The following is a 25,862-nucleotide window of genomic DNA, read 5'->3' as shown; positions in this document are numbered from 1 at the left end:
ATCACTCAGCTTAGCAGCCTTCTTCTCTTAAATATGGAAAAGCATTAGTGGCTTTAGAAGAAATTCCATGAGACAAAAACCAGACAATTCTAGGCAAGTTCCTAACAGCAGTGAAACACTAACTTCCTGATAAACAACCAAATCCTTCTGATAATTCTCTCCATTTGCCCTCGTTTGCATGGCTGGATTTGGCCTTTAACTTGCAGGAGGAATACAGCCAGGAGCAGTTAGCTTGGATTCCTATTTCCAAGATGTGCAGTGAGTCGTGCCTGGATTTCCTTACTGCAAAGCCCCACGGCATCCTGTGCATCCTGGATGACCAGACATCCCTGATTCAGGTGAGGAGCTCTCAGCCTCTCATGGAATCCCCTTCAAAGGATGGTTAAGGTGAGGCTGTTTTCCAGAATGATTGCACGAGTATTCAATGTTTACTTTCAGTTTAACAGTGACTTTTCAGCCTACTGAGAGTGTTGCAGCATCAGAAAACCTCTTTTACAGGCCACAGACCACACTTTCCTGCAGAAGTGTCATTACCACCATGGGAACAGCCCTTGGTACACCAAGCCCAAGCTGCCTTTGCCAGAGTTCACTGTGCAGCACTTTGCTGGCCCTGTCACCTACCAGGTGAGCTGGCAGGAGCTGAGAGCAGCTGGAGAAATAACCCACCCTGGGGACAAGCTGTGGGTGTCCTGATGGACCAGCTCTGTGACCAAAGCTCTCCCCTTGTGACTGCACTTCCCTCTAGAGCATCAGTTTATCAGAAGAGAGGAAATTGTTTTTAAGAGAGCCAACTAAACTGCCTCTGGGCAGAAGAAAAATAGGAATTACTCTCAGTGACACAACAACCTCAGAGTCCTGGAAATGCAGGAAAGCTCTTGCTGCTGGGAAAAAAATCAAAAAGAGAGGTGAAAGCCTGCTGGGTGATGTGAAGGAGAAAAGAAGCAATCCCTTCTCAAAGCAGAACTCATTATCCTCTCTACCCTGGTGGCAGCAGGAAGAACCAGCTTCATTCTCCAGGGCTTTCCCCTTGTTCCATCTCTCCAGCTGCCTGTCCCCAGTCCCACTGTGTGTAACAGGGATGATTGCCTGTCTGAGTGGTCTGAATGGTGCTTTAAATCAGACTTTGCCTCTGCAGGTCCACAAGTTTCTCAATAAAAACCGTGACCAGCTGCGGCCAGAGGTGCTGGATATCTTCTCCCAGAGCCGCCTCAAGGTACAGACGTGGGTCAGGAGGAAGATCTCTATTGCAGACACTCACTCATTGTGTTTATGTGAGTGGCAGAAAGCTGCTGAACAGGTGTCAGGAGAACCCGGAAAAGCCACAAGTTTTATTTTACTGAGTTTACTTGGGAATTGGGCAAATTGTCTTTGCCCACAATTGATGCACTTTATATATAAAACACAGAGACTGCTGAGGATGCAGCTGCATTCCTGCCACTGCTAGGGGCAAGGGAAAATGGCCCCATTAAGTTTCAGGTAGAAGAAATTATTTCCAAATAGTTCAGTGAGTTTTGGTCATTTCTTTGTTTTTGCAGGTGGTGTCTCACATTTTCCAGAGGGCCAAAGCTGCCTATGGTCAGCGAAGGGAGCTGGGGGGCAGGGGCAGAGGGCTCAGGCCTCAGCCCTCCACACTGGTGTCCAAATTCCAGCAGTCTTTGCAGGACCTCACAGCCAAGCTGAGAGGGTGAGAGAAGCTGTTGGCACACAGAAGTGTGAAGTGTTCCAGGGTCAGCATGGAGAGGAGGTGATCCAAGGTTCTTCCTTCTGTTTTCCAGGAGCCATGCCTTCTTCATCCGATGCATCACCCCTAATCCCAGGAAGGTAGGGCAGCACCCTGACCTCCTTGTGGAGTCCCTCAGTTCCTTCATTCTTCTCCATCAGCTCTCCTTTCACAGCTGGAATGTAAATTTCTTTGTTTCCTTTGATAGCTTGAGACTTTTCTTCCCCATTCTGTGTCCCACCCTTCCCTGTGCAGGAGCAGAACCAGGGTCAGTTGGACAACAAAGTATTCCTTGGGCTTTGTGTTCCATGGCCCACAGCCCGTGGTAGGATCCAATCCAAGGACAAGAGAAGGAGACCCTTTCTAAACTCCCTGCCTTCAGTCTCCTTTCTTTAATTTGTCTTTATTTCTTGTTGTTTTGTTGGTTTTTTGTTTTTTTGGTCTGCTTTATCTTTGCAGCTGTCAAATGTCTTTGATGTGGAATATGTCAACTGTCAGCTGCGACATTCTGGGATACTGGAGGCCATCCACATTCTAAAGGAGGGATTCCCAGTCCATCTGCCATTCCAGAGCTTCCTGGCCAGGTACAGGGGTGTCCTGGCTCGGGATGGCCCAGCCCTGGAGGATTTGCTCTCTGAGGGCTCCACCAGCCCTGGTTTTGTCACAGCCACTCCTCCTGTGGCAGGTACGGGCTCCTGGCTGGGAGCAAGCCCAGCAGTTTACAGCAGAGAGAAGGCTGTGCAGCAGTGCTGGCTCACGTGCTGGGGAACCCCTCGGATCTCTATCAGATTGGGGTGACAAAGGTGATGCCTACAGAGAATCCCATCTGGATAGCACAGCCTCACCCACCCATTCCCAGGCTGGCAAAGCAGGAGAGGAGCTCAGCCTCTGCCCACAGAGGGAGGGCCTTGCACACCTTCCCCTCTCACCTTTGCCTCTTGTCTCAAGTACTAAGGAGGCATTTTTAGCACTTCAGATTAACAGGATGCTCCAGCTCCAGGCTATTTGTAGCATGGCCAAGCCCTTTGTATACCCAGCATTCTACTTTTACTACCTGCTAACCTTCATCACTCCCTGATTCCTTGTCCACCACAAATGCATCCATCTCTGTCCTGTGCACCTGTGCCTCCTGCCCTCCCCAGTTTCCTTAGCAAGAACCCTTAAAGGCTACAAAGGGATAACCCAGCAGTTTTTATTATTGATCAGCTGCTTCCCTCGTGGGTCAGCAGCTGCTGCCTTTGCCCAGGTGTTCCTGAAGGAGAAGGGCAGGCAGCTGCTGGAGAGACGATGGCTGCAGAGGCAGAGCTGGGCTGTTGTCACTCTGCAGAGGAAATTCCGACGCCTCCTTCAGCGCCGGCGCCTCCAGGAGAAAGTCACGCTCATCCAGGCTCACTTCCGAGGTTACCAGGCAAGGTCAGGAGCCAAGGGACAGCCAAGGGACAACCCTTTGGCCATGCAAGGGACAGCCAGGTGGGGATGTCCCCACCCCTCCACACACTGGCTCCTGGACTGCTCTGTGTGTGTTTGATGTGTCCCTCAGCAGACAATTCTTCTCTCAGAAGACAATTATTTTCATATCTTCTAGGAAGCGTTACAGGAGGCTGAAGAAGACTTTGGTGCAATTTAAAAGCATGATTATAATCTCCAGACCTTTGATTCAAAGGAGGAAGCGCTGCCGGGTAACAACAGAGCAAGGTGTACAGGAGGGGCTGTTTCTGCCCTAAGCAGAGCGAGCTGGGGACTGGGTGAGGCCAGGGCAGGGATAGCTTTGGAAGGTTTGTTGGGAGTGAGGTGAGGTGTCCTCACCCAGTGAGGTGTCCACCACCCTCTGCCTGACATAAATGTAGCCAAATGAAGGAATTAGAGAGGCTGGAGCCTTCTCTCTCTAAATGACATGCAGAATTGGTGCAGGTATTGCAAACACAGCTGATTCATGGGTCTGGCTGTGTGAGCCAGGGTGAGAATGATGCCTTAAGTTTTAGCTTTTATATTTTTCAGATCCTGTACTGCATAGGGTATAACTCTGAACTCCATATAGGGTGTGAATAAGCTCTCTTCACGGTTTGGTCAGACAAAACAATCCTTCCAGGCCTGAGAACCAGGGTCACCATCACAACCTCAGGCCTGGAAAGTACAAACAAAAGTGAATTGGGGAAAGCAAACTGGGGGAATGTGACTTTGTTACCTGAAGCTATAATTGGACAATTAACCTCTGATATGCCAAAAGACCAAACTTATATCTGTCTGAAAAAGTCATGACCATTGTCCATCTTGGGTGTGGCCTCTGCCAGACTCCTGCACTGCCCAAGGTGTATCTGTTGAAGGCCTTTAATGAATACCTACTTTATTCTCTAACTCTGTGTAGCCTCTGTTCTAGGCAGCCTCTCCAGACATCACTCCAGGCTGCCCTACATGAGACAAGACCATCTGTGGTCTTCAGAGCTGCTGTTCTGCTCGAGCTGTAAGGAGTCATTCATCTTGCTTTTTTTGTTGCCCAGTTCAATTACTGATGGTGACTGAATTGCAAGATTTTTACAGTCCACAATGATCCTCCCCTGATCCCTTACAGCTGCTTCAGGCTGCTCAAGCCCTTGACCTCTGGGGTGAGAACAGGATGGTAGGTTTTTGAGAAGATGGAAAATAGTGTCTAGGAGAGAGCCGTGGTTCTGTCAAATGGGTATAATGTATTCTGCACAAACTATTAAAATAAAATTGGAAAAGTAAAATATTGCACCTGAAGGCTAAGGGTCATTTCCTCATTATTAAAGGGCCATTTCCTTACTATTAAAATAAATCTGGAAAGAGGAAATTAGACCACTCATCCTTAGAGTAGCAGTAATGCCTCATAGCTATCAGCTTTACAAGGGAAGGACCCAGCACAGCTCCTGGCATGGCTGAGGGCATGGTGGGGCAGAGAGTTAAGGACCGTGGTGTTGCTACAAACCTGCAGAGGTGCATCCTCTCTTGCCGTGTCCAGCACAGCTTGAGTTTCTGTTCTGTTTCTTGCCCTTCCCACCTGGACAGGATCCAGAGTTTCTTTCTCCCAGGTAACCACAACAGTGTAGCTCTTTTGAATCTGTTTCTGTTCCTTCAGTGTTTGTTTGCTGAGGTCTCTGTACATGCAGTAGCAGCAGGAAAGGCCTCAAAGTTCACCTGCTACAAAGTTCCTCCTTTCCCCACCCTACAGCCCTGCCCTTTGGACTTCAGCTTGTCACTGTCTTTCTCAGCCCAGCCCTCATAAGCTCCCATGTAGTCACAGTGCTCTGCACCCCTGACAGGCAGGAGAGAGGCAGAGAAGGAGACAGAGACCCTCCTTCCCCATCTCCGAGCAGGAGTCAGGTGAGTGGCGAGGCTGGGGAGCAATAGAATGGGTGGGAAAGGGCAGAGCTGTGAGTGAGTTTAGCTTTTGGTATCCCTCCCACCTTTCTGAAGGATTTCCTCTCCATGGACAAGTTCATCTGTCCTGTTCAGGCTGTTATCAGGTGCTTTGATGCTGAAGGAGGTGGGTGAATGTTTCTGGCAGCTGCTGGGTGCTTTTGTCCTGAGCCACATTAAGTGCTCAGCAAGGGAAGGTGTGGCAGGATGATGGGCAGGTGCTGGAGGCTCTTGCTGTTGAATTGTGTCTTGAAGGGCAGGAGGTGTTTCTGTCAAGCTCAGCTCTTTGTCTGGGGTGCCTCTTCCCAAAACACTGTGTTGGAGTCCCAAGAAGGCTCTGTAGCTGTTCTTTCATTTTATCTGCTGGAGCAAGACACCATCTCCTGGCCACCCTCAACATCTGCCCCCAAAATAGCTGGAATTTACTTCATACACATATCTGCCCACCCTCTATCCCCTTTTCATCTCCTAACAGCAGGAGTTAGAGGAAAGGAAACAAAGAAGGAGCTCCCTGGCCTGTGGTGACACAGAGAATAGTCCCAGCCAAGGAATGGTGAGTTGTCAAATGGTCTGGGAGGGTCTGAGATAAAAAAAAAAATCAGGTTCTCCAGGTGTTCTCCCTCCCTTGTGCCTCCTCAGCCCAGGTTTGCTGGGAACAGCAGGACATACAGACGTATAAATGTGTCTGGAACCTGGTACAGATTGCAGGCTAGATGGTATAAAGGACTCCTAATACAGAAACATCTCATTAGTTCAGTGTTTCCCATGCTCTGGGCACAGCCAGGCATTGTCAGCCAGTCCTGTCAGAGCACTGTGCTTGCTCCCAGCACTGGACCTGCTCTTCAGAGGTGGAGGGAAGATTATTTTTGGTGATCATCTTCTATTGTGAGGGGTGGGAATGAGACACTTCTGCATAAATGTATTAACAGCAGCTGATGTAGAGGAAGGGATGTATTAAAGGTGTTATAACACTTTTAGCCTGTATCAATACTTCTAACTAATGCCATTACTGATGTGTCTAGTCTGGACACACATTTTCTGCACTGTCTATATCAAGGGAATCTGAATTGATATTATCCACAATTCTGTGTAGATCTCTCAGTAACAAAAAGAAAAATTAGCCCTGGGTGCTCTTGTATCGCCTGTTTCCTCAGATGTGGATCCAAAACTGTGGAATTTCACAGTCTACGTCCTGAATACACCATTGAAAAACCAGATTTGAAGTCAAGTATCTTATGAGCAAAATCGAACTGATCAAAAGTGCTGTGAATCTGTCTTTAAGTGGAGAGAGATGTCAGAATAATGTGCTGGTGACAAGAGGCTTTACTATGCAGATCTTAAAAAAAAACCACACACACACACACACAAAAAAAAACCCAAACAAACCAAACAACAAAAAAAACCCATAAAAACAAACAAACAAAAAGCCCCCAAAAGCTTCAGTTTTGTGACTTTGGCTTGGTTTTATAGTGCCTTAATCTGAGTAGTTCTGTCTGAAATGCCCTGAGCTGACTCTTTACATGCAGTGATGCTGATACACTGTGTTGTATTGGCCCATCTGCTTCCTACCCTGCAGCAGTGCAAGGTGCAAACCAGTGACTTATTAAGACTCATTGGCCAGATTCTCATCTGGATTACCCTGGTAGAGATCTGAGCTTTCTTAGGACCTTCCAACATATATCAAACAAGAGAATCAGGTCTCATTTTATTCTGTAGCACTTTTGGATACTGAAAAATCAAAAGAAAACTGTCAGGAAAGTGCAGGAGGAAATGGCCTTACCCTTCAGGTGCAGTCTCTACAGTGCAATATGCCACATTTAATAGGAATGAGGGATGAGTCAAAGAAAGCCAATTTCCTGTCCTTCCCCTTGTGGCAGTTGATTTTTTTATTTAGGAATTGCTCCCCTTCCCCTCCTTTGCTGGCCCATGTCACACAGCTGTGTTCATGCAATACCTCCCCATTTGCAATGGCTCTGAGTGTTGTGGGGACAGAAGTCCCTGCTTTGGCTCAGGTGCTCCATCCCTGTCCTGGCAGCTTTTCCAAGGCAGTTTCACCCAGGCTCAGCTCAGGGTTTGATGTGTTTTCTCTCTGCTGGCAGCCAGTTTCTGTTTCTCTCTCCAGGACGTGGGGCTGCTGGAGATCCCTGCAGAGCTCGCAGACCTCCTGCACTTTGTTGAAGGTGAGAAATCCTCCTCCTTCCCTCCCTTTCCTGGATTGTTTCACTGGGTATTTCCTTGTTTATACCAGTGTATGTCTTTTTTCTCCTTGCTGCCTGTCACTGGGCTGGATTTGATTAATTATAATTGCAGTGTAAATATGATAAAGGCAAACGGTACCATGGATGTTGTTTCCTGACACAGTAGGGAAGGAAAGCAACTTGGACCAGGGGGCAGAGCACTAACTTGAAAATCAGTGTCTTTGTTAATTTTTCAGCTCTTATTTTGAACTGGGCTGGTAGAACTGATGACAGGGATGGTCCAAAACTCTTTGGTCAAAGTTATGTGACAGCAAACTGCTTAATGAACCCAGGTCTCTGGCAGTGATGAGTATCAGGGGTGGAAAAACAAACCCATCTTTTACCTGCTCTAAAATCTTTAAGGAAATTGAAGGGGAAGAAAATGACAGTTTTGACAATTTCAAAGAAATATTTTCAGGTTTCATTAAAAATTATTTCCTCAAAACAAAGTTTAAAATAGAAGGAAGGAGAAACAGGGTAACAGCTTGATTTTGGAACAATGCAATAACTTGAGATATAACTATTTATCAGTCTAAGGATATAACAATAAAATAACTTAAGGATGTAACAATGTAACAAATCGAGTATGTATTAATTCAGCAATTTAGGGATGCACCAATTGGCTTTCAAATCGTCCAAAATACCACTAATTGCAATAATTTCACGAGCTGTTGATCTGACCCTGAGCATTAAGTTTTGGGCAGTAGTGTTTCCTCTGTGGCTCTCTGTACAAATATTTAAGCTGCAAATAGGTTGAGGCAGGATTTGCCTCTCTCTCTCTCTGTGGTGTCAAACCCAAAGCCAGCTGTGCCTGTGGCCCTCTGTGGGGGACAGTAAGGGAGACAATGAGGCAGAAAAGTCTGGTGAATTGGAGCAGACTGTGCTGGATTCCCAAATAGCTCACATTTCATGGCACAGCCCTCCAGGGACTATCAGCTGGTCTAGTGAGCAATGTAAGCCAGAGGGGCTCAGGGAACAGTGAAACTGCTGGAAATGAAAGCTGATGGGATGGAAATGGGGAGGATTGGAGAGCATCAGGGGACACAGCTAGAGAGGAATAGCACAGGAGCTGTGCTGCACTGAGAAATCCCTTCATTTAGTGGTTTGCTCCTCTCTTATCCACAAGAAACCCCTCATTACAAAGAGCTCTCATTTCCTTGTGGACTGGGCTGTTGTCAGCAGTATCTCTGCATGGGCTCAGCATTTCCTGCCTGTAAATGCTGCAGAGCAGATGAATCTCCAGGTGTTCCCTGGGGAGAAGAGTCAGAAAGATCAGAGCTGTAAAATCTCCCTCCTGAAAGGAGTCCTTGTGCTCTCAGGGAGGTGAGGCTGTCCCTGCTGGGGCTCTGAGGTAGCTGGGCTGGGTGTCCCTGCAGCCAGGGCTGGTTCAGAGGCTCGGCAGGGAGAGGTGCAGGTCAGCCAGGAGCTGCTGTGTGAATTGTTTGTGTCCTGCCACCACACCAGACCTCCTTCCCTTGCAGGTCGACACCAAGCACAGGCCAACCAGATAACAGAGACACAGCCCCCAGAAGTCAAGGTCAAGGATGACCTTTCCCTCCCACCCACCATCAACAGCTATCCCTTCTCCTCCTTCATCAAATCACACTTCCAGGTGGGAACTCGTTTTATCTCTCTTTACTGCCTCCCCTGTGGGCAGACACACTGGTTTTAGCAACACCAGGAGCAAATATTTCTATCTTTTTTTTTGTTTCATTGTAGAAGCCAGATTTCCCTGCCCCTGGTCAGCCTCTGCAGCACCCCTTAACCCACCTGGATGCTGAACACCAGGAGAGTGCACTTGAGATAAACAAATTGGTAAGAGACGTTGTTCTTGACCTTGTTGAAGGACAGGTGGGCACAGTCAATGTTTTGAAGACTTTATACAACAAGTTGCTGGTGGTGGATGCTATTCTTACAATACATGGAGGGCTGGAAAAGCAGAATAAATTGCTCCTTCTAGGCCCTGGAGCAGACTGACAGTGATCACACACAGCCCCTTAAGGTTGCTGTGTTTTTGAGGAGGCACAGACCAGCCACAGACTACTGGGATCAAAGTTGCCTGGTGATGGAGCCCGAGAATTTGGCAGGACCTATAGGAACAGCACTGCTAAACTTTAATATTCCAGACTCAGTAGCAATGAGAAGGGAAATCTGTCTTCTCAACCGCTTACTTGTCTGCCAGCCATAAAAAAGTTTCGTTTAACCCAGACCTTTTCCATGATGTGGTTTATAGCAAACATCTCGATTGCACCTTGGGCTCACAGATGTGTCAGTACCCCACAGGGGACAATGAACTGTTGTTTAAAGGCTGGAAAAGGGCAGGGACTTTGTCATCAGCAAAAGTACACCTGGAACCACACCCTCACGCTATAATGCTTGTGTGAAGGGGATGGTGCTATTTCATCTCTGTGGATGTGAAACATATATTTCTTAACATTTCTTCTTCAAAATGGTTGAAAATAGGATAAAACTCAAGATATTTTCTAAGTAAATCTAGTCATCTTTTTGGGAATTACATGGAATTAAAATAAGCCCATTAAGAAAGTTAATACCTAAAAACAGTCTCTTGTTTTGTCCTTGTGATCCCAGTTATAGAAGAGCATAAGCTTTGATAAAATCCTGTGAATAGGATTGTGTTTAAGCAGAACACTATTATTTTTTTGAAGATCAAAGGCACTTTTTCTGCCTTGCTAATGAAGTAGGGATTTGCTACAAAGAATTCCATGAGAACTAAACAACCATCCCCTGTTTTTCTCAGTGAATCTCTGACACACTTGGTACCATCAAGTGTTTTTAGAAGTGTTGTTATGCTTAAATGTTCTTTACAAAACCATCCATTTTAGAAAAAAAAAGTAATTCATGATGTATTGAAGTATAGAGGATGAAAGAAATAATTCTGTACCTAAGGGTGAGAAACACAAACTAAAAAAGCATTGAAGATGTTGATATCCATAGTCAAGAAGCTGAATAATTTCTTCAGTGACTGTGTTGAGCCACCACATCCCATAGTACTTGGTATAATATTAATTGTACCAAAGGCTTTTAGACACTCAGTGGGCTCAGTAGCAAGTATCCTATGGTCATTTACTTGTGTGTCTAAGCCCTGCCCAAGGGGAAATATTTTGCCCTAGACCAAATTCTGAATCATACCTCAGAAGAGACTGAAGTCACCCTGACTTTTAGTCAGTATCCAGTCTATATAACCATTGCCTCCCAAATTGCCCAGCACTTTGGTGGTGCACAAAAACCTGAAGACAGACCCCAATGTGGTTCTATGCTCCTGATGTCTCCGAGTCCCTACACCACAGTTTGGGACAGAGTTACAACTCTGGTTCTCTCTTTCTTGCCCTGGATGCTTCCAGATTTTGCGGTTCATCGGTGACCAGAGTCTCCGTGGCTGGCAGGAGGTCCTGCTGGGCAACTACATTGCTGGGAGAGGTTTGGGGGATGCTGCTCTGCGCAATGAAATCTTCAGCCAGGTGGTTGCCCAGACCTGGAGGAACCCGGACACGGAGCACAGCCAGCGAGGCTGGGTCCTGATGGCCACTCTGCTGAGCTGCTTTGGCCCCTCACCAGCACTGGAGAAGCCACTGCTGAAGTAAGAGGAGAAAAGGCCAAGGCAGGCTTACAGAGGGGTTCAGAGGGATGAGCAGTGCTACATGCAGCTCCTTCTCCTAGGTTTGTGTCAGACTATGGCATGGAGGGCTACAGTGCTGTCTGCCAGCGCAAGATGCTGACGGCAGCTCAGTGCACAGAGACAGAGCCTGCACCCTCTCGGGCTTACCCTCCCACCCAGCTGGAGTGGACAGCAAACCAGAGGAGAGGGAAGATGGTGCTGGATGTTCATACCTTTAATGGTAACTCAGGCTTCTGCCCTCCTGCTGTCTTTTAGTCTCTAAGGGCTTTTCCAGTGCAGTAATCAGCATTTGGGAAATAATTCCCTCAACTAAGTAAAGTGGATCAGAACACTGTTTGCTGGTACAGCCATGGGGAAACAAGCATCTGAATTTAGACCCAAAACTTGCAAAGTCTGGGCAGGGTGGGATCTGCTTCTCAGGGGAAGGAATGAGATTCTCCTGGGTTTGGGCCCTGCTCAACAGAGGGTTTTTCAGCCTGTGCATCTCTACAGGGCTGCTATTCATGACAGCCAATGCAGCAGTATTTGTTAAAGGGACTTTCTACCCTTCTCCCTTTTCAAGTATTACCTGAAGCTGCCTCTTGAGCAACTAGCAGCTCTGTGAATTGAACACATAACATCCCTACTCTGGCTCCTTGTGAGTGGTGGGGTGATCCCCAAGCAAACCTGTCAGGTTGGAAATGCCAAACTGTGCCATGAAACAGATATTTTGGAAGTGAATGTGTTCATGTGGAGCCTTCCATAAGCTTTCAGTCCTCAAATGCCAGAGTCTTAGCTCCACAGTCCTGTGGCCCTGCTCAGGAGTGTGTGAAACTTTCCAGCTGGGCTCTACCTGTGTCCCATGGAATGTGGGTGTTGCTGTGGGTACTGACTTTGCTCTCTGTGCCAGAGGAGAAGTTCTCAGCTGAGGTGGAGTCCTGGATGACTGGGGAGCAGTATGCAGCCTGGATCTTGAGTGCAAGGTACTGCCAGAGGATGGGACCAGGGCTGGGGGTGTGTGACAGGCTGTCACCAGCTCTAAGGTTCAGCCTGTTTTGGTCTTCAGGCTGAGATTTATATGGTCACATGTAGAATAGTCACTTCTTGCCCACTCCAGCCTGTGCTCCCTTCTTCACCCTTAACACAACCCTCAACCATAAACAAGGAACAGAGGAACCACTGGTGTGATCTCTGAGAGCAGCTTCAGAGAAAAGAGTAATTGATGAAAAGGACAAATCTTGAAGGATTCTCGTTTTTTTCTAACCCTGGGCACTTAATAGTTGATTCATACCCTAAATCTAAAGGACTTAAAGGATAGACAAGGCAAGAAGAAACTGAATGTAATGTTTTCCTCCCTCTCCCTTTCCCCTGCTTGCCTGGACACCTTTCCTCTCCCAGGGGCTGTGACAAGAAGACTCGAGGGTGGTCTGTCTCCATGTTCACTGGCAACACGTGGCAGGACCTGCTGGGCTGTGACTTTGTGCTGGACCTCATTGGAGAGATGGAGGAGACCAGCAACTTCATCTGCTCCTCCCAGGCCTCCACTGAGTACCCCATCACTCCAGAAAGGGACAGGAGCATTCTCCACTCCTCTGACCTGGACATGTGAGCCACCTATTCCTCCTGCCCCATCACTTGTGGCCCATCTTTCAACACTCTGGTCCTCATCCCATTTTCCTCTTCAACAGGATCCCTCCTGCTCCAGGTATCCAGGCCCCTCTCTTCCCCCCACCCAGCCTGCCTCCAGAACCTCTTGGTTTCCATCCAGGTGAGCTTTAGCCCAGGACTGTGGCTGACACTGGGAAGGGCCAGATGGGTCCCAGCCAGGGCATCAGGGCAGAGGGGGATTCAGATGATTCTTCTTGTAGAGCTCTGCTCTGAAACATGACTAATAGAGACTGGAGGCAGGGGAATGTTTCTTACCTGCCTTGTCACCAGACTTCTCTCTGCCCTCAGATTCAAGGTTTAGAGATGACCTGAGGACTCCTGTAGGCTTGGATCACTATGTGGATGATCTCTTCAGCCCTGTGCTGCACCAGAGCTCCAGAGTATCTGTAAGTGCCCTGATGTTCCCTCCTGCCTTCTCTCTGCAGTTCTCCAGTCCCTGTAAATCCTTCAAGTTTTTCCTGCCTATTCACTGCCCCTGCTCAGCCCCTTTGAATGTCTTTCCCCCTGGGAAGTCTGTCCCTCTCAGCTCAGATAACTGTTTTGGGCTTATTTTGATGCAGGATCTGGAGAGCAGGGAGATTCTCACCAGGCGCATGAAAGGAGGTGGGAAGATTGGACCCACACAGAGAGGAATCTTTCCTTCTACAGGTCTGTAAGGGCATGGGGGCAACTGGGAACACCTGAGACTGCACGACTTTCAGTGAGCACAAGTCAGGGAGCCCCTTAAATGCTAATTATTGCATGCTCAGCTGGTTCATGCAGAGCACTGGCTTTAGCACAGGCTGCACTCCTCCTAGGTGAGACAGATGCTTTGCAGAGGTGTTAGATAAGGGAACTGCTTTGTTGTGCTTGTAATTTCTCTTCTGAGCTGGCCTTGGGGTCAAGGCAGCATGTAGCTTGTTTCTGACCCAGACCCCTCTTCCCTATTAAGATATTTTTAAGTAATGTATTCACCTTCTATTCACCCCATGCTTTCACAGAGCAGCTGATGTCTTTATCAGGGGTGGTTTAAATCTTTTTTATTACTTCCTTACAGAACTTTCCATCATCTGTAGCTACTCCTTGGGTTAGTAAGTCTGAACCCTGAAGAGGTTCTGGTTTGTGTGTTTGGTTTCTTTACTTTTCCTCATTTTTGTGGAGCTAAGACTCTGGCCTTTGCAGCGGGGTGGAGTAAAACACCAATATATTAATGGTACTGACAAATCTGCATGGGTAGGAACACATCCAGCAGTCTCAGAAAGGTGGGAAATATCCAGTTCAGTCATTCCTGAGACAGGCACTACTTCTGGCTATTGGAGAGGATCTGGAGCATGACAAGCCCTATTACAGATCATTGGCCTGAGACCAGTTTGTCACTTAGGTGGTATATGATGATCATCCCAGGGCCATTCTCACTGGTGAGGACATAATGATTCAGTAGATTTGTGCTGAGTGCTGACTCCTCTCATCTGAGTCTGACCCCCACACCCCTCACTCTGCTGGCTTCACACTCAGTGGGGTTTGTTTGTGACCCCATATGGGACTTGACTGCTGGGAGCAGAGGAATTCCTTTCTCCCCACAGCTCCTCCCCATGACACACAATGCCATCCAGGCCAGGGCTCATTGTTCATCCAGCCTTGCCACTCACTGCAAAGACACCAGTGTGACAGTCCCAGCCCCAGAAATCTTTGCCTAGTGCTCAAGAGAAAGCCTCTGTAATCATACACAGGCAGGAATTATTTATAAGCTTAATCATGAAGAATGGTGGTGTCCAAAGCTAGGCTGCAGAAACAGAGTCTGGATACTGCTATTTAAAATCTGGCAGGCCACACATTTTTCTTAGTTTCCTTTTCCCACCTGAGCTTTGCTGTGTCCTGCTGTGGTTGGTGCACGTGGAGAGCACCAGAAGTGCTCTCTGGGGTTGCTCAGGATATTCTCATTTGGGATTCTCCAAAGCACTGTTCATTTGGTCTTTTGCATCTAGGCTTGTCTGGAATGACTCAAACACCAGTTTACCAGCCTATGCCCTCCATGGTGGGGGTGCCAGCAGCCATGCCCGTGATGCCAGGGCTTGGTGGGGTTTCACCTATGCCAGGTAACAGCAGTGTTTCTGTAGCTGCAGAGGGGAGGGGTGGAAGGGGGCTGTCAGTGGTGCCTGTGCATTTCAGTGTCAGGTGAGGGGCTCAGTGGGGAATGTTCACCTGTAGGATTTTAGGATTTTGAAGACTTGTGTGTTGTCTTCCACAGCCATGGTGATGCCTCAGCCTGTGGTTCCAGCTGTAGATTCCAGCCAGTTGGCAGCACAGCAGCAAGCCTTTATCAACCAGCAGGCCATGCTCATGGTGAGTGGAAAGGCCCCAGGAACTGGGGAACAGCCACACATTGGTGTTTGTGCCTTGGAGGGGGAAGCCCAGCTCTCCTCCTCTTTGGTCCTGCTCTGTGTCACTCTCTACTCACATGCTGGGGTGAACTCTATTTTAATCCCCATTATAAAGTGGGGATTATTTAAAACTACAAAACTGGGAGCCTTCTTTTTGCGCCTTTGTGTTCTTTGGGGACACTGAGGCACCATCAGTGAGTGAGGAGCAGAGAGAGGATCAGGCCCTGAGAAGATTCAACTGTAATTCCCATGGGGTTTAAGATGGGATTTGCTACAGATGCAGGTCTGCAGTGTTCTGCTTTCTGTGCAAAGCCCTCTGAGTGCATGGCAGTCCCAGGCTGGCAGCTGAGCCTTTGGGGGTGTCAGGAGCTCTGCATCCTTGGCCAGGTGGGAGAAGACTCCCTGGGCATGCCTTGTCCACACACTGGGAGATTTGCCGTGCACTGTGTGGATGTCTTGGGATTGATTAACAGTGAAAAACAGGACAGCCTGTGACTGATGGCTGAGTCTGTGTAGCCTAGAGCTCATGGACATTGCAATTCCTTCCCCAGGCCCAGCAGATGACCCTTCAAGCCATGAGCATTTCCCAGCAGCAGCAGCAGCAGGAGCTGCAGAAGCGGCAAAAGTCTCTGGAGAACTCAAGGCCAAGAGTCTCAAGCCCAGCACAAACCTCAGCCCCAGCCACTCTCCCAAAACCCAAGAAGCCTTCCAGCAGCCAGGCTGCTGCAACACCACCAAGGTCTCCAGAGCCACCAGCTGTGGCAAAAGAGCCGGTATGAGAAACAAACACCGTGGTGGGTTTGGAATAAACCAACTGTGTTTGTGTTTGCTCTGCATCCATCCGTGTGTGCCTGTGGTTTGGCAGAGAGGAGAGCAGAGATTTGTGCTTCCTGATGATACTGAGATCTCTCAAACTCTGCTTGCTGAGTCTTTAAGGATCACACCTCGGTGGCTTTTGTTCTGTGGAGGTTTGGCTGCAAGGCTGGCCAATTCATCTCCAGTTAAGCTGAATTTTTCCACAGGAGAATTAGTTACTCTGAGTTCTTTATCTTCCAGCAAGCTGTATGGAGCATCTAACATAATACCCCTTCTCTGTGCTTGGCCGAGAGCTCCTTGTGTTGGAAACTGATCTATTGGGACACTCCTGGGTGTGGAGAGGTTCTAGATCAGAACAGTTTGAGACAAAATCACCCCTGAGTGAAGGGCACTGCAGAGGTACTGCTGGCTGGTGCTAACTAAACAAGTTTACTGTCTGCAGGATTATGACTACGTGGAAGAGAGGTTCTCCAGCAGTGATGATGATGACTGCCCTCGGGAAACCTTCCAGCAGAAGAAAGATTACTTCCAGAAGCTGGGTGAGCATCTGCTACTGTGGGAATTTCACTCTGCTCTGCAGCCTTCCTGGCATGCCCAGGTGTTCTTCTCTCCCTGTCTGTAATCCAGCTAATCCCTGCAGGAGCTGCTGGTGATGTGTGTGCAGGAGTTTGGGGTTCTTGTTCTGCTAGCTTCAGTTCAGATTGTGAGCTGTTGTGGGGCCAGTTTTCTAGAAATCTCTGGGTATGTGACTGCCACATTCTCCCTCACTCTAGGAAAGAGGTTTTTGCTGACTGAGGCAAGAGTGAGAACTGTGTCATCAGTGCCAGGTTTTTGGTGTGGGTTTGACTAGTCAAGTCCCCCTTTCTATACAGGAGAGCAGCACATCCGAGTGAAGAAAGTCAGACCTAGCAAAACCTGGACTCCTCCAGCAAAACCCCAGCCAACAGAGGAGGAGGAAGAGGAGGAGGAGGAGGAGGAAGAGGAGAAAAGAGAGGAGCTGGAGAAGAGGAAAAAAGAGGAGCTGGAGAAGAGAAAAAAAGAGGAGCTGGAGAAGAGGAAAAAAGAGGAGCTGGAGAAGAGGAAAGAAGTGAAGCCTGTCCCTAAACCAGAGCCAGGTAAGATGTTATGCAGTGGAGACTCAAGCAGGTTGACAAGGAAGAACTTTCCAGGAACATCAGGCCAGGATTTAGGCAGAGGAGGAAAGGATCTGATTCTTCTGGGAGTCTGCATCTTGACAGGAGAGGAAAGAGGAATGTCAGGCCACTGCCAGGCAGCATCAGAGGGAAAGAAAATGAAGGTCAAGTGAGATAAAGGGATTTCTCTGTGTCTTTGCTGGTCTGTTGATAAAAGCTGTCACCCAAACAGCTCCTGCTTCCCCTCTGCCACCTCCTGAGCCAAAGCCAAAGAAAGAGACACCAAAACCAAAGAAGGAGCCACCTGTAGTGAAGCCTTCAGGCCCTGAGAAGCTTCCTGCACCCAGCCGTGAGATCAGGAACATCATCAAAATGTACCAGAGCAGACCAGCCCCTGAGCCCCAGCCCATCCAGCCCACCAGGTGAGAGTGTGGGATCCCCCCTGTGGGCCAGAGGGACATGGGGTTCTCTATCTCAGCTCTGCCATGTGGCTCCATTGTGCCCAAACCCCATAATGCTGTCCTGTGTTTCCTTGCAGGAAAGTACCCAAGCCATTTATAAAGAAGAATGACCCCAAAAATGAGGCTCTGGCCAAGCTGGGAATGATGAACCCCTCATCTCAGCGATCAGTGAGTTCTTTGCTCTCTTCAGGAGCTCAGCAGAGAGAGCCTGTCCATCCCATTTGCAGCAGGCTGGGATCTCCCTGGTGCTGCAGTAGCAGCCAGGTGATTTCTGGCTGGGTTGTGAGATAACTGGGAGCTCACACCATGGTCCTACCCACCCTAGACTGAGTTCCTGCAAAGTCATCTGAGGTCCTGAAGAAAAGGTTCTGGAGCAGCAAGTGCTGTTGTGAAATGCTAAAGGCTGATCTGGAAGCAAGCAACTCATGTTCTTCACGTTTGGCACCAAGGCTTTGGCTTGTTAACATCCTCTTTTCCCTTCCAAACCAGATGTTTTGATCTCAAATACTTGGTCCTCTGGGTTTGGTTGATCATCTCTTTGTAGATTTTGTGTTGATCTAAAGGCAGTGGTGGGCTGTTCACATAGATCTTGCTCCAGGGGTGGACTGCTGCCCTAAGATGATTTGGAACAGCACTGTCAGGACAGAGCCCAGGAATGCAGGGAAAGACTGGCTCAAATGTTTTGCTGTCTTGCAGCCATCTCCTGTGCCACAGGAGAAGAAGATACCTCCACCTGTCAAGCCCAAGCCAGGCCAAGCTTCCAGCTCTATCAAGGAAAAGCAGTTGCCTCTCCTGTCCATCTTCAAACCAGAGGATGCCCCACCAGCTGCCCAGGCCCCTCCAGCTCCCCCTCTTCCCCCACCAATGCCTGAGGAGCAAGGCAGGCAGGAATCCACAGGGAAGGGTGAGTACTGATTTCCCCCATGTGGGATTTGGTGGCAGGGCAGGAGGGGATGGGGCTGGAATCAGCCCAGGAGAGTCTTGGCACAGGTCCTGGCAGCAGGCAGTGTGCCAGGGGCTGAGGGAGCTGTGTGAGACCAGGGAGATGGTGCAATCTCAGCTGTGAGCAATCAGAGATGTCACAGTTCCAGCCTGGCCCAGCAACCTGCGTGGCACTTCCCAGGTCTTAACTCTTCCCTTCTGAAAAATGCAGCTAAATATAGAAAGCTCCTTTTATTGTTTACCTACAGCATAATTATTAAAGTGGCAATTAGTGGGTGGACTTTAGACCAGGGAGGAATGGAAAGCCAGGTCTTTCACCTTACAGATCTCTGGAGGGATCTTAGAGACAGACTCTGGAATAGGGAATATTTCTCAGAGGGAGGCTGAGCCTGGGAGACCTTGGACATATAAAGACTGTTTGGATGCTGCCCATTTTAAAAAAGTAGAGCTAATACTTGTCAGCAGTAGTTTGGAAGTGTTATTCAGTCTTAATTTTGCCTTTGAATTTCAGTGTGAGCCTGAATTCATTTTATACATTGGATACCTGTAGCAATGTATTTTAAGCTGTTTAAAATTCTCATCAGCATCACATTTCATAACCTGCAAGGAACAGTCAGTCAAACACATTACTGAAGGACTCCATCCTGCAGCAACTTCCCTGGTATAAAAGAATTTCCCTGTTAGCTCCTCCTCTCTTAAAAAAATATTCTTTGGGAAGTCCTGTGAAAGTAAATCAAAGTAACTGGATCAGCCTGAAAAATTCCATCATGCTTTGGAACAGGGATACAGAAACAACTGAAGTATGGGAATTACTACATTATTTGTCTATAGACTCTGAAATTTGGAAAGTTTGAAGTGCTTAAATGAAGACATTCCTGCCTTAAAAAGTAAGAACTTTGAACAGTTGCCTTCATACTGAGCCTGTCTTTAACACATATGCAGAGACACAATCTGGTGCTAGTTTTGGGTGCCCTGAACCAGAACCTTGCAGCCTCCCAGCTCAGGGGAGAACTTCTATGTTCCTCTGAAAATTTTAGCAGCCTGTTTATAATGACACAAAGTGAAACCTGTGTCTTCAACCTCAAGCACCGAGGGAGTATTTCACGTGGGAGGCTGAGTGCTCCCCATGCCTGGAGTGTTTCTGTACTTAGCAATGAACTTTGTGGCTAGACAGTGGAAGTGTAAATGCTACCAGAAATTCTGAGAATGACTGGTTTGTGCTTACATGAGCTGCTCACTGACCTTCAGGAGATTCCCTGACAGGAATATTCCATCAGGAACTGTCCCCTTTCTCCTGGTAGGTCTTTGGTGGGTGGAAAGGACCTTGTAACCCTCCCAGCCCATCTTCACTGCTTTTTCTCCCCATGCAGACTCTGCTGTGACAATGGCAGGTGATGATGGGATCAAGACCCAGCTGTACAAGCTCACCACCAGTGTCAGCTTTTCCTATATCGACCCTGCCTGGAAAATTTTTCTGCGTAAAGAGGTTCAGTTCCTTAGCTGAGGATTGGCTGGGGAGGGGAGCTCGTCCCATCTTTAGTTAAAATGGGGTTTTTTGGTCATAAGTACTCAATGCAAGATAAGAGCACAAAGATAATTCTGGGATCACAGACATGGGAGATGGAGGCAGGGGATCATGTCATGGGGAATCCGAGTCCTGCTCTGCCTTACTGACACTTGTCTCAGTTTCTCTACCTGTCCTTTCCTCCCTCTAGACTACTGAGAAATCTAGAACTGAATTTGTTGTTGCCTGGTGCTTTCCTGTTAATATAGTACAAATGTGTTTAAAATCATGTACTGGAGAGTATGCTAAACTCACCAGGGTTCATCCCCCTTGGTCTGACTCAGGTTTTGGTCCTTCACTCCTGGTCCTTCTGTTTACATTCAGTGTCTCCTCCTGCCTGTTCCTGGAGATGAACTCACTCCTCCTTGGCAGCAGGGCATATGGATTGCAAAATATCCCTGGGGAGCTACTTCTGCAATATCTGTAACTATCTGTAACTAACCACTATTGCCCTCCTCTTGCAGGTGTTTTACCCCAAGGAAAATTTCAGCCACCCTTATTGTCTGAACTTGCTGTGTGAACAGGTAAGCACTGGAGTGAGTGTGGCTCAAGGCCAGTTGTCTCTCTGGGGACAAAACACTGCATAATTACATTGCATGAGTTACCTTCACTTCTCCATCCCGAGCATTCTCTTCCCCAGATCCACCCAGTCCCTGTTCATTCCTCTCTGAGGCTCAGTTTAACAGCCTCAGATGCTCCAGCACAGCCAGGTGTGGCCTTTGCAATGGAAGCCTCTCCATTCTCTTCCTCTGCAGATCATCCGTGACACCTTCTCTGAGTCCAGCTTTCGGATCTCCAGGGAGGAGAAGCGCAAGATGAAAGACCTGCTGAGTAATTAGCAGCCCCATCACCCCTTCCCCTCTGTGCCCATCCCAGCTTCTGGTCTGGAATGAAAACTGACCTCCAACCCTTTCAGTCAGTACTTAGGGTAGAGGAGAAATGTTTGTCACTGCAGCAGAAAAGCACATTTGTAGAGTGCAGTGTAGGAATGTTGGTTTATTCCAAATGGCCCTGAAATTTCTGTGAGCCAGAAAAACTTAGTTCTGAAATGTTTATTGTGGGGAGAGGAAACTGAAGCCCAAGGATAGGATTTTGATTTGTTTCAAATTCCAACTGTCATCTCTGACATGATCTTTATGAAGAAAGGGATGGAAACCAGTAGTAGACTGGTATGTACAAGTGTGCTTTCCCCTCTGCATGTGCTTTGCTGTGCTGTGAACACAGAGGGACTGGGAATGAATCCCTGGGAAGAGGGAGACTTGGCCACCTTTGTCTTTCTAAGCAAGTAACAGTTTTGTAACCCTGCTAGTGGAGTTCCGAGTTGGCAACAATGCCCAGTCCATTCAGGAGGATGGGATAAAGAAGAGAATTGTCGTGGCTGCTCGGGACAACTGGGCCAACTATTTCTCCCGCCTTTTCCCAGTTCAGGTGAGTCTTAATTCTCTCACCAGACCCCTTAGCTGTGGCTCCAGGTCACTCTTTCTGTCCCCCTGCCTGGCCACACTACAGTGATTCTGTACTTCCATACCCTGCAGGGTTTCACACCTCTTGTGTGATATCTCCTTTCCCTGGTGCCACCCGTGCAGGTGGGATGGAGCCTTCAGTTCTCTGTGCTGCACTTCCCTTACAGGGTGAAACGGGAAGTGATGTGCAGATCCTGGGTGTTTCTCACCGGGGCATGAGGCTGCTGAAGGTGGAGAAAGCAGCTGGATACCATCCTGAGCACCTCAAGATCCTATGCAGCTACTGGTGAGCAAAAGGGCCCTGGCTGCTGCAGGAGGACAGTTTGTGTCTGGCAGGGTGTTGGAGGCAAACTGAATGGGGGAGCTGAAAATTCCAAGTTGTGCTGTGCCCTCCAGGATTATCCTAGGCCAGCTGTGACTCACTGACCCTCCTTTTAATGAGTCTGGCTTCTCCTTTTCCTTCCTGCCTTGAGCTTTGCTTACAACAAGTGAGCGCTGGGGGTGAATCAGCTCCGTGTGTCATCACAGGGAGCTCCTCAGGGTGAAAGCCATGAGCAGCTGGAGGAAGGCCAGCATGGAGAATGTTGAGGCATGTCTCCATTCCCAGTCCTAGGAATGGGCTCCCATCCCCACGTTCTGCATCCCAAGCTCTGGCAGAAGGAGTCTGAGCACGCTGGCTTGTGTTCCCAGCTTTGCAGATATACTGTCAGTGGAGATGAAAGGCAGCAATTCCCTGGAGTTCTCCCTGAAGACAGAGCAGCTCATCCTGCACTCTCCAAAGGCTCCGTGCATCAAGGCCATGGTGGAACTCTTCATGCAGGAGCTGAGGCAGGTGAGGCAGCTGGAGTGCAGTAGGGAATGAAGGTGGTTTCCCAGATGAAACTGAGAGTTTCTGTGGAATGACATGATCTGAGCCCTGCACATCCTTGGGACGAGATCTGACCTGGCCGTGGCCTTTCCCCAGGACACCAACTATGTGGTGGCTCTGCGCAGCTACTTCGTGGATGACAAGAGCCTGCTCAGCTTCAAGAAGGGCGACCTCATCGAGCTGCTGCCCATGCAGGGCGTGGAGCCAGGTGAGGGGGTGTGTTGGGATTGGCAGGACGAGGATCAAGGGCCTGCTGGACCCATGGTGCCCAAAACCAGAGGAATATAGGGTAGGCTGGCATCATCAGCCTCCAGCTCTGCCAGACAAGCCTTGTCCCAGTTGCCTCAGTTATAGGAATTAAAGTTTTTATATATATATATATATAGTTATAGTTTTTATATATAGTTATAGAAAACTTTTTATAAAGATTTTTAATATAAAAATATATATCAAGTTTTTTTATAAAAACTTTTTATAAAGTTTTTTTATAAAAACCTTTTTAAAATATATAGTTATAGTTATATATCAGTTATAGTTTTTTATGTATATATATGTTTCCTAAGGATACAGGAAATCCTGGTGAGTCTGATGCTCTCCTTCACCTGCTGAGAGCTTCGGTGCTCGTTTCTCTTGGCAGCTGCCCTGGCTCCTGACCCTTTCTCTGTTGCTCCTCCAGGGTGGCAGTTTGGCTCCACCGGTGGCCGCTGTGGTCTCTTCCCCACCAGCCTGGTGCAGCTGGCTCCTGCCATTGACTACCTCAGCACCAGCATAGACAGACGGGGAGAGAGGAGGAAGAGCATGAGAGCTGCCCCAGAGAGCAGGAACAACAGCAGGGAGGTGAGCAGTCCTTGGGGAGGCTCACCCAGGGGACATGGCTGGGTTCTGTGGGAGCTGCCAGGGTGGGTCCATGGCTCTGGTAGTGTCTGACCTCTGAGGGCAGAGGGAAGAAGATGATGAGTGCTTAGTCTTTGTAGATGAGACATTCAAATCCATCACAGTGTTGGAGGGGAGGCACCACACACAGATGAGGCCTGGCAGCTGAGAACACACACTGCAGTTCCTCAGCTGATGTTTTAGGGTGGGTTTTGTGGTGTTCCTGCAGAGTTCTGTGCTCAGCCTGACACCAGAAGCCACTAGCACCATGTTAGTCCCTGCTGGTGACCATTACACCATGATTGACTTCGCCACCAGCTACTTCCGAGAGGCTCAGTCCATGTGAGTGCTCCTTCCCAAACAGGGCCTGGGTAGCCTGACCCACACCAGGCTGTTTCTGGGGGTATTTCTTGGACTACATGTTCCCTCTCTTCTCTCTAGGCAGGGCCTGAAGGGGATGTCTGCTGAGAAGAAGAACGTGGCTGACCTGGTGCGGCACACCAAGGTGAGCTCAGCCTCCCCCCGGCCACAGCCAGAATCCCAGCTCCAGCACTGCCTCTGGCTTTGTCCCCACATGGCCAAAGAACAGATCCTTGGCTGCTGTCTCTGGACAAGCCCTGGTTCATCCCTGTGCTCTGGCCCTGTAGGTCCCAATCCAGGAGTCTTTGCTCCGGTACGCTGACAGTGAGCTGAACGAGCTGGCTACAAAGAACTTCCAGAGTAAGGACCTCCCTGGGACAGCACAGCACAGAGGGGGAGTGGGGTGGTCAGGGTGGGTGCACACAGACATTGTGGGGCTCAGTGGGAGTGGAGGGCCCCTTCTGCAGTTCTGGCAAGGCAGGAAGGCATTTCTGCAGTTCATAACCCCCTGTGTGCTTGCTGAAATCTTCCAGCAAAAGGGACTTTGCCTTGAGTGTTAAGTGTCCCAGAACACTGCCTGGGCTTTGGGCTGACTCCACATGTCCAGTGCAAGCCTTGTAACAGCAGAGAAGTTTTCAGGACATTTTCTTGCCCACTGCTAGCCCCATGGCAGAACCACCCCATCTCAGACTAAAGGCCAGGCTTTGCCTTGCAGCACTGATGAGGTTCATGGGAGATCGGCCAAAACACAAGCACCAGACTGAGGTCCAATGCATCTATGAAATCCTTCAGGTTTGTGAGCTTCCCCTGGGAAAGGTGCAGAAGCACCAATGGGAATGGAGGGCCAAGACCTTGCTGGGAAGGAAAAGAGCAGGGAGAGTCCTAATAGCACCTCCTACATGAGGAAGGGAGATGAAACAGACTGTGGGGAGAGCTTGCATGTAAATGGTTTTCCTGGATATCACTGTCTGGATGAGAGCACAACCTGCCTCTACTCTCTCCTCCTTTGAGCCTAAATAGCACAAGGGATCAGAGGCTGCAAAGCCCAAACTTTAAGCCAAACTAACAGAGCTCTGAAGCTGGGAGAGGAAGGGCACAAGGATGACCTGGGGACATCTCTCATCCCCTCTCTGATGCTGTTTTCTCCCCTCTGGATGCAGCTGTGCAAGGAGAAGGAGAATTTGCAAGATGAGATCTACTGCCAGGTCATCAAACAAGTCACACACAACCCTCAGCAGTGAGTACCAGCACTGCCAGCTCCTGTGTGTGCACAGCTGGAGAGGAACTGTCTGCTGCAGGGACACCAGGGCCAGGGAAGAGGGTGTCCCCTCATGATGGGTTGTCCCCAGCTGCTCCAGTGCTGAAGCTCCTGCTGAGCACTCAGGAAATTTGCTGGTCACTGGGTCTGGCATTTTCACTTTTGTAGATATCTTTCCCTACATTTCTGGCTGCTGATCTATCTGGGCACAGCAAACATTCCTGGTGGCTCCTGGTCAGGTGCTGCTCAGAGTACTGATTTCCTCCTCCCAGCCTTGGGGAATTGATAAACACCAATCAAGGACTGGCTTGGCCCCACGCTGCCCTGGGAGGTGGCAGCAGTGGCATCGGAGTGGCCTTGATTGTTCCCTTTCTTTGCTTGCTGTTGGAATAACTGAATCAATCTCTTACTTGGCACAAGAAACCTCTGACCAAGGGCTGACACCTCCTTTTCTGCCAACTGCCAGAGGTGTTCAGAAGGGCACAAGCTCACTTTGAGCTACTCAGAGCAGGAATTGTCTTGTCCCAAGGTGCCCACAGTCCTTTCTGATCCACAGGGAGAGCGAGCTGCGGGGCTGGTTGCTTCTAAACCTGCTCACTGGGTACTTCCTGCCTTCCAAAATCCTGATGCCCTATGCCACCAAGTTCCTGCAGCTGGCCAGCAGTGATCCATCCAGAACCCACCATGGTAAGACTGTCTGTGTCCTGTACAGCAAATATTCCAGATCTAATCTGTTGTTCCTCTGTCCCAGACACTGCCATGTTTGGACGTGTCCTGGCAGGGTGGGAGGTGAGGTCAAATCTCTTTGCTCTCCTAGCAGTGCCCAGGGGTGTCTTAGTTTGAACACACAGGTGTCTGCTAAGGAAGGCAGGAGCCTCCCTTGAAATGGAAAATGTAAACACCCTCCCTCCAAATTGTTATAATTTTGAAATTAAGGGGCTCTCAGGCAAAGATATGGGAATAGGAATAACAGTTCTTTACTAGGAAAATTAAAGATACAAATGCAATAGTACAAAAAAGAAAACAAACCACTGCCAGAGTCAGAACATGCCCTGTCCCCCTGTGTGTCAGGGAGGTGGCTCAGCCCCATCCCAGGGGGGCTCAGCCCTCCTGCAGTGCCAGCTGTGCTTCTGCTGGAGCAGGATCTG

General features: G+C 48.8%; 1 protein-coding gene across 1 annotated transcript in view; it reads left to right on the top strand.

Annotated features, from left to right (window-relative positions):
• The window catches only part of MYO15B (myosin XVB), a 43,177-nt gene that overhangs the window by 12,610 nt on the left and 4,705 nt on the right, over positions 1 to 25,862 (top strand). The window contains exons 15-58 of the mRNA XM_077787435.1: positions 207 to 338; positions 499 to 624; positions 1,136 to 1,213; positions 1,536 to 1,684; positions 1,776 to 1,821; positions 2,180 to 2,304; positions 2,406 to 2,523; positions 3,048 to 3,133; positions 3,306 to 3,399; positions 4,290 to 4,337; positions 5,571 to 5,648; positions 6,672 to 6,737; positions 7,218 to 7,275; positions 8,814 to 8,944; positions 9,052 to 9,147; positions 10,695 to 10,930; positions 11,011 to 11,189; positions 11,859 to 11,931; positions 12,347 to 12,553; positions 12,637 to 12,716; positions 12,905 to 13,002; positions 13,177 to 13,264; positions 14,581 to 14,691; positions 14,844 to 14,938; positions 15,528 to 15,749; positions 16,235 to 16,347; positions 16,702 to 16,777; positions 17,187 to 17,347; positions 17,464 to 17,554; positions 18,083 to 18,290; positions 19,699 to 19,814; positions 20,357 to 20,416; positions 20,648 to 20,723; positions 21,202 to 21,320; positions 21,523 to 21,641; positions 22,046 to 22,187; positions 22,320 to 22,431; positions 22,900 to 23,060; positions 23,326 to 23,438; positions 23,538 to 23,601; positions 23,744 to 23,816; positions 24,172 to 24,248; positions 24,617 to 24,693; positions 25,271 to 25,401. Coding sequence (XP_077643561.1) covers positions 207 to 338; positions 499 to 624; positions 1,136 to 1,213; positions 1,536 to 1,684; positions 1,776 to 1,821; positions 2,180 to 2,304; positions 2,406 to 2,523; positions 3,048 to 3,133; positions 3,306 to 3,399; positions 4,290 to 4,337; positions 5,571 to 5,648; positions 6,672 to 6,737; positions 7,218 to 7,275; positions 8,814 to 8,944; positions 9,052 to 9,147; positions 10,695 to 10,930; positions 11,011 to 11,189; positions 11,859 to 11,931; positions 12,347 to 12,553; positions 12,637 to 12,716; positions 12,905 to 13,002; positions 13,177 to 13,264; positions 14,581 to 14,691; positions 14,844 to 14,938; positions 15,528 to 15,749; positions 16,235 to 16,347; positions 16,702 to 16,777; positions 17,187 to 17,347; positions 17,464 to 17,554; positions 18,083 to 18,290; positions 19,699 to 19,814; positions 20,357 to 20,416; positions 20,648 to 20,723; positions 21,202 to 21,320; positions 21,523 to 21,641; positions 22,046 to 22,187; positions 22,320 to 22,431; positions 22,900 to 23,060; positions 23,326 to 23,438; positions 23,538 to 23,601; positions 23,744 to 23,816; positions 24,172 to 24,248; positions 24,617 to 24,693; positions 25,271 to 25,401 — 4,909 coding nt within the window. The remainder of the gene's footprint in view (positions 1 to 206; positions 339 to 498; positions 625 to 1,135; positions 1,214 to 1,535; positions 1,685 to 1,775; positions 1,822 to 2,179; positions 2,305 to 2,405; positions 2,524 to 3,047; positions 3,134 to 3,305; positions 3,400 to 4,289; positions 4,338 to 5,570; positions 5,649 to 6,671; positions 6,738 to 7,217; positions 7,276 to 8,813; positions 8,945 to 9,051; positions 9,148 to 10,694; positions 10,931 to 11,010; positions 11,190 to 11,858; positions 11,932 to 12,346; positions 12,554 to 12,636; positions 12,717 to 12,904; positions 13,003 to 13,176; positions 13,265 to 14,580; positions 14,692 to 14,843; positions 14,939 to 15,527; positions 15,750 to 16,234; positions 16,348 to 16,701; positions 16,778 to 17,186; positions 17,348 to 17,463; positions 17,555 to 18,082; positions 18,291 to 19,698; positions 19,815 to 20,356; positions 20,417 to 20,647; positions 20,724 to 21,201; positions 21,321 to 21,522; positions 21,642 to 22,045; positions 22,188 to 22,319; positions 22,432 to 22,899; positions 23,061 to 23,325; positions 23,439 to 23,537; positions 23,602 to 23,743; positions 23,817 to 24,171; positions 24,249 to 24,616; positions 24,694 to 25,270; positions 25,402 to 25,862) is intronic.

Source organism: Lonchura striata, chromosome 19, assembly GCF_046129695.1.
Source record: "Lonchura striata isolate bLonStr1 chromosome 19, bLonStr1.mat, whole genome shotgun sequence".
NCBI classification, from domain to species: Eukaryota; Metazoa; Chordata; class Aves; order Passeriformes; family Estrildidae; genus Lonchura; species Lonchura striata.
This window is presented reverse-complemented; position numbering and strand designations above follow the sequence as displayed.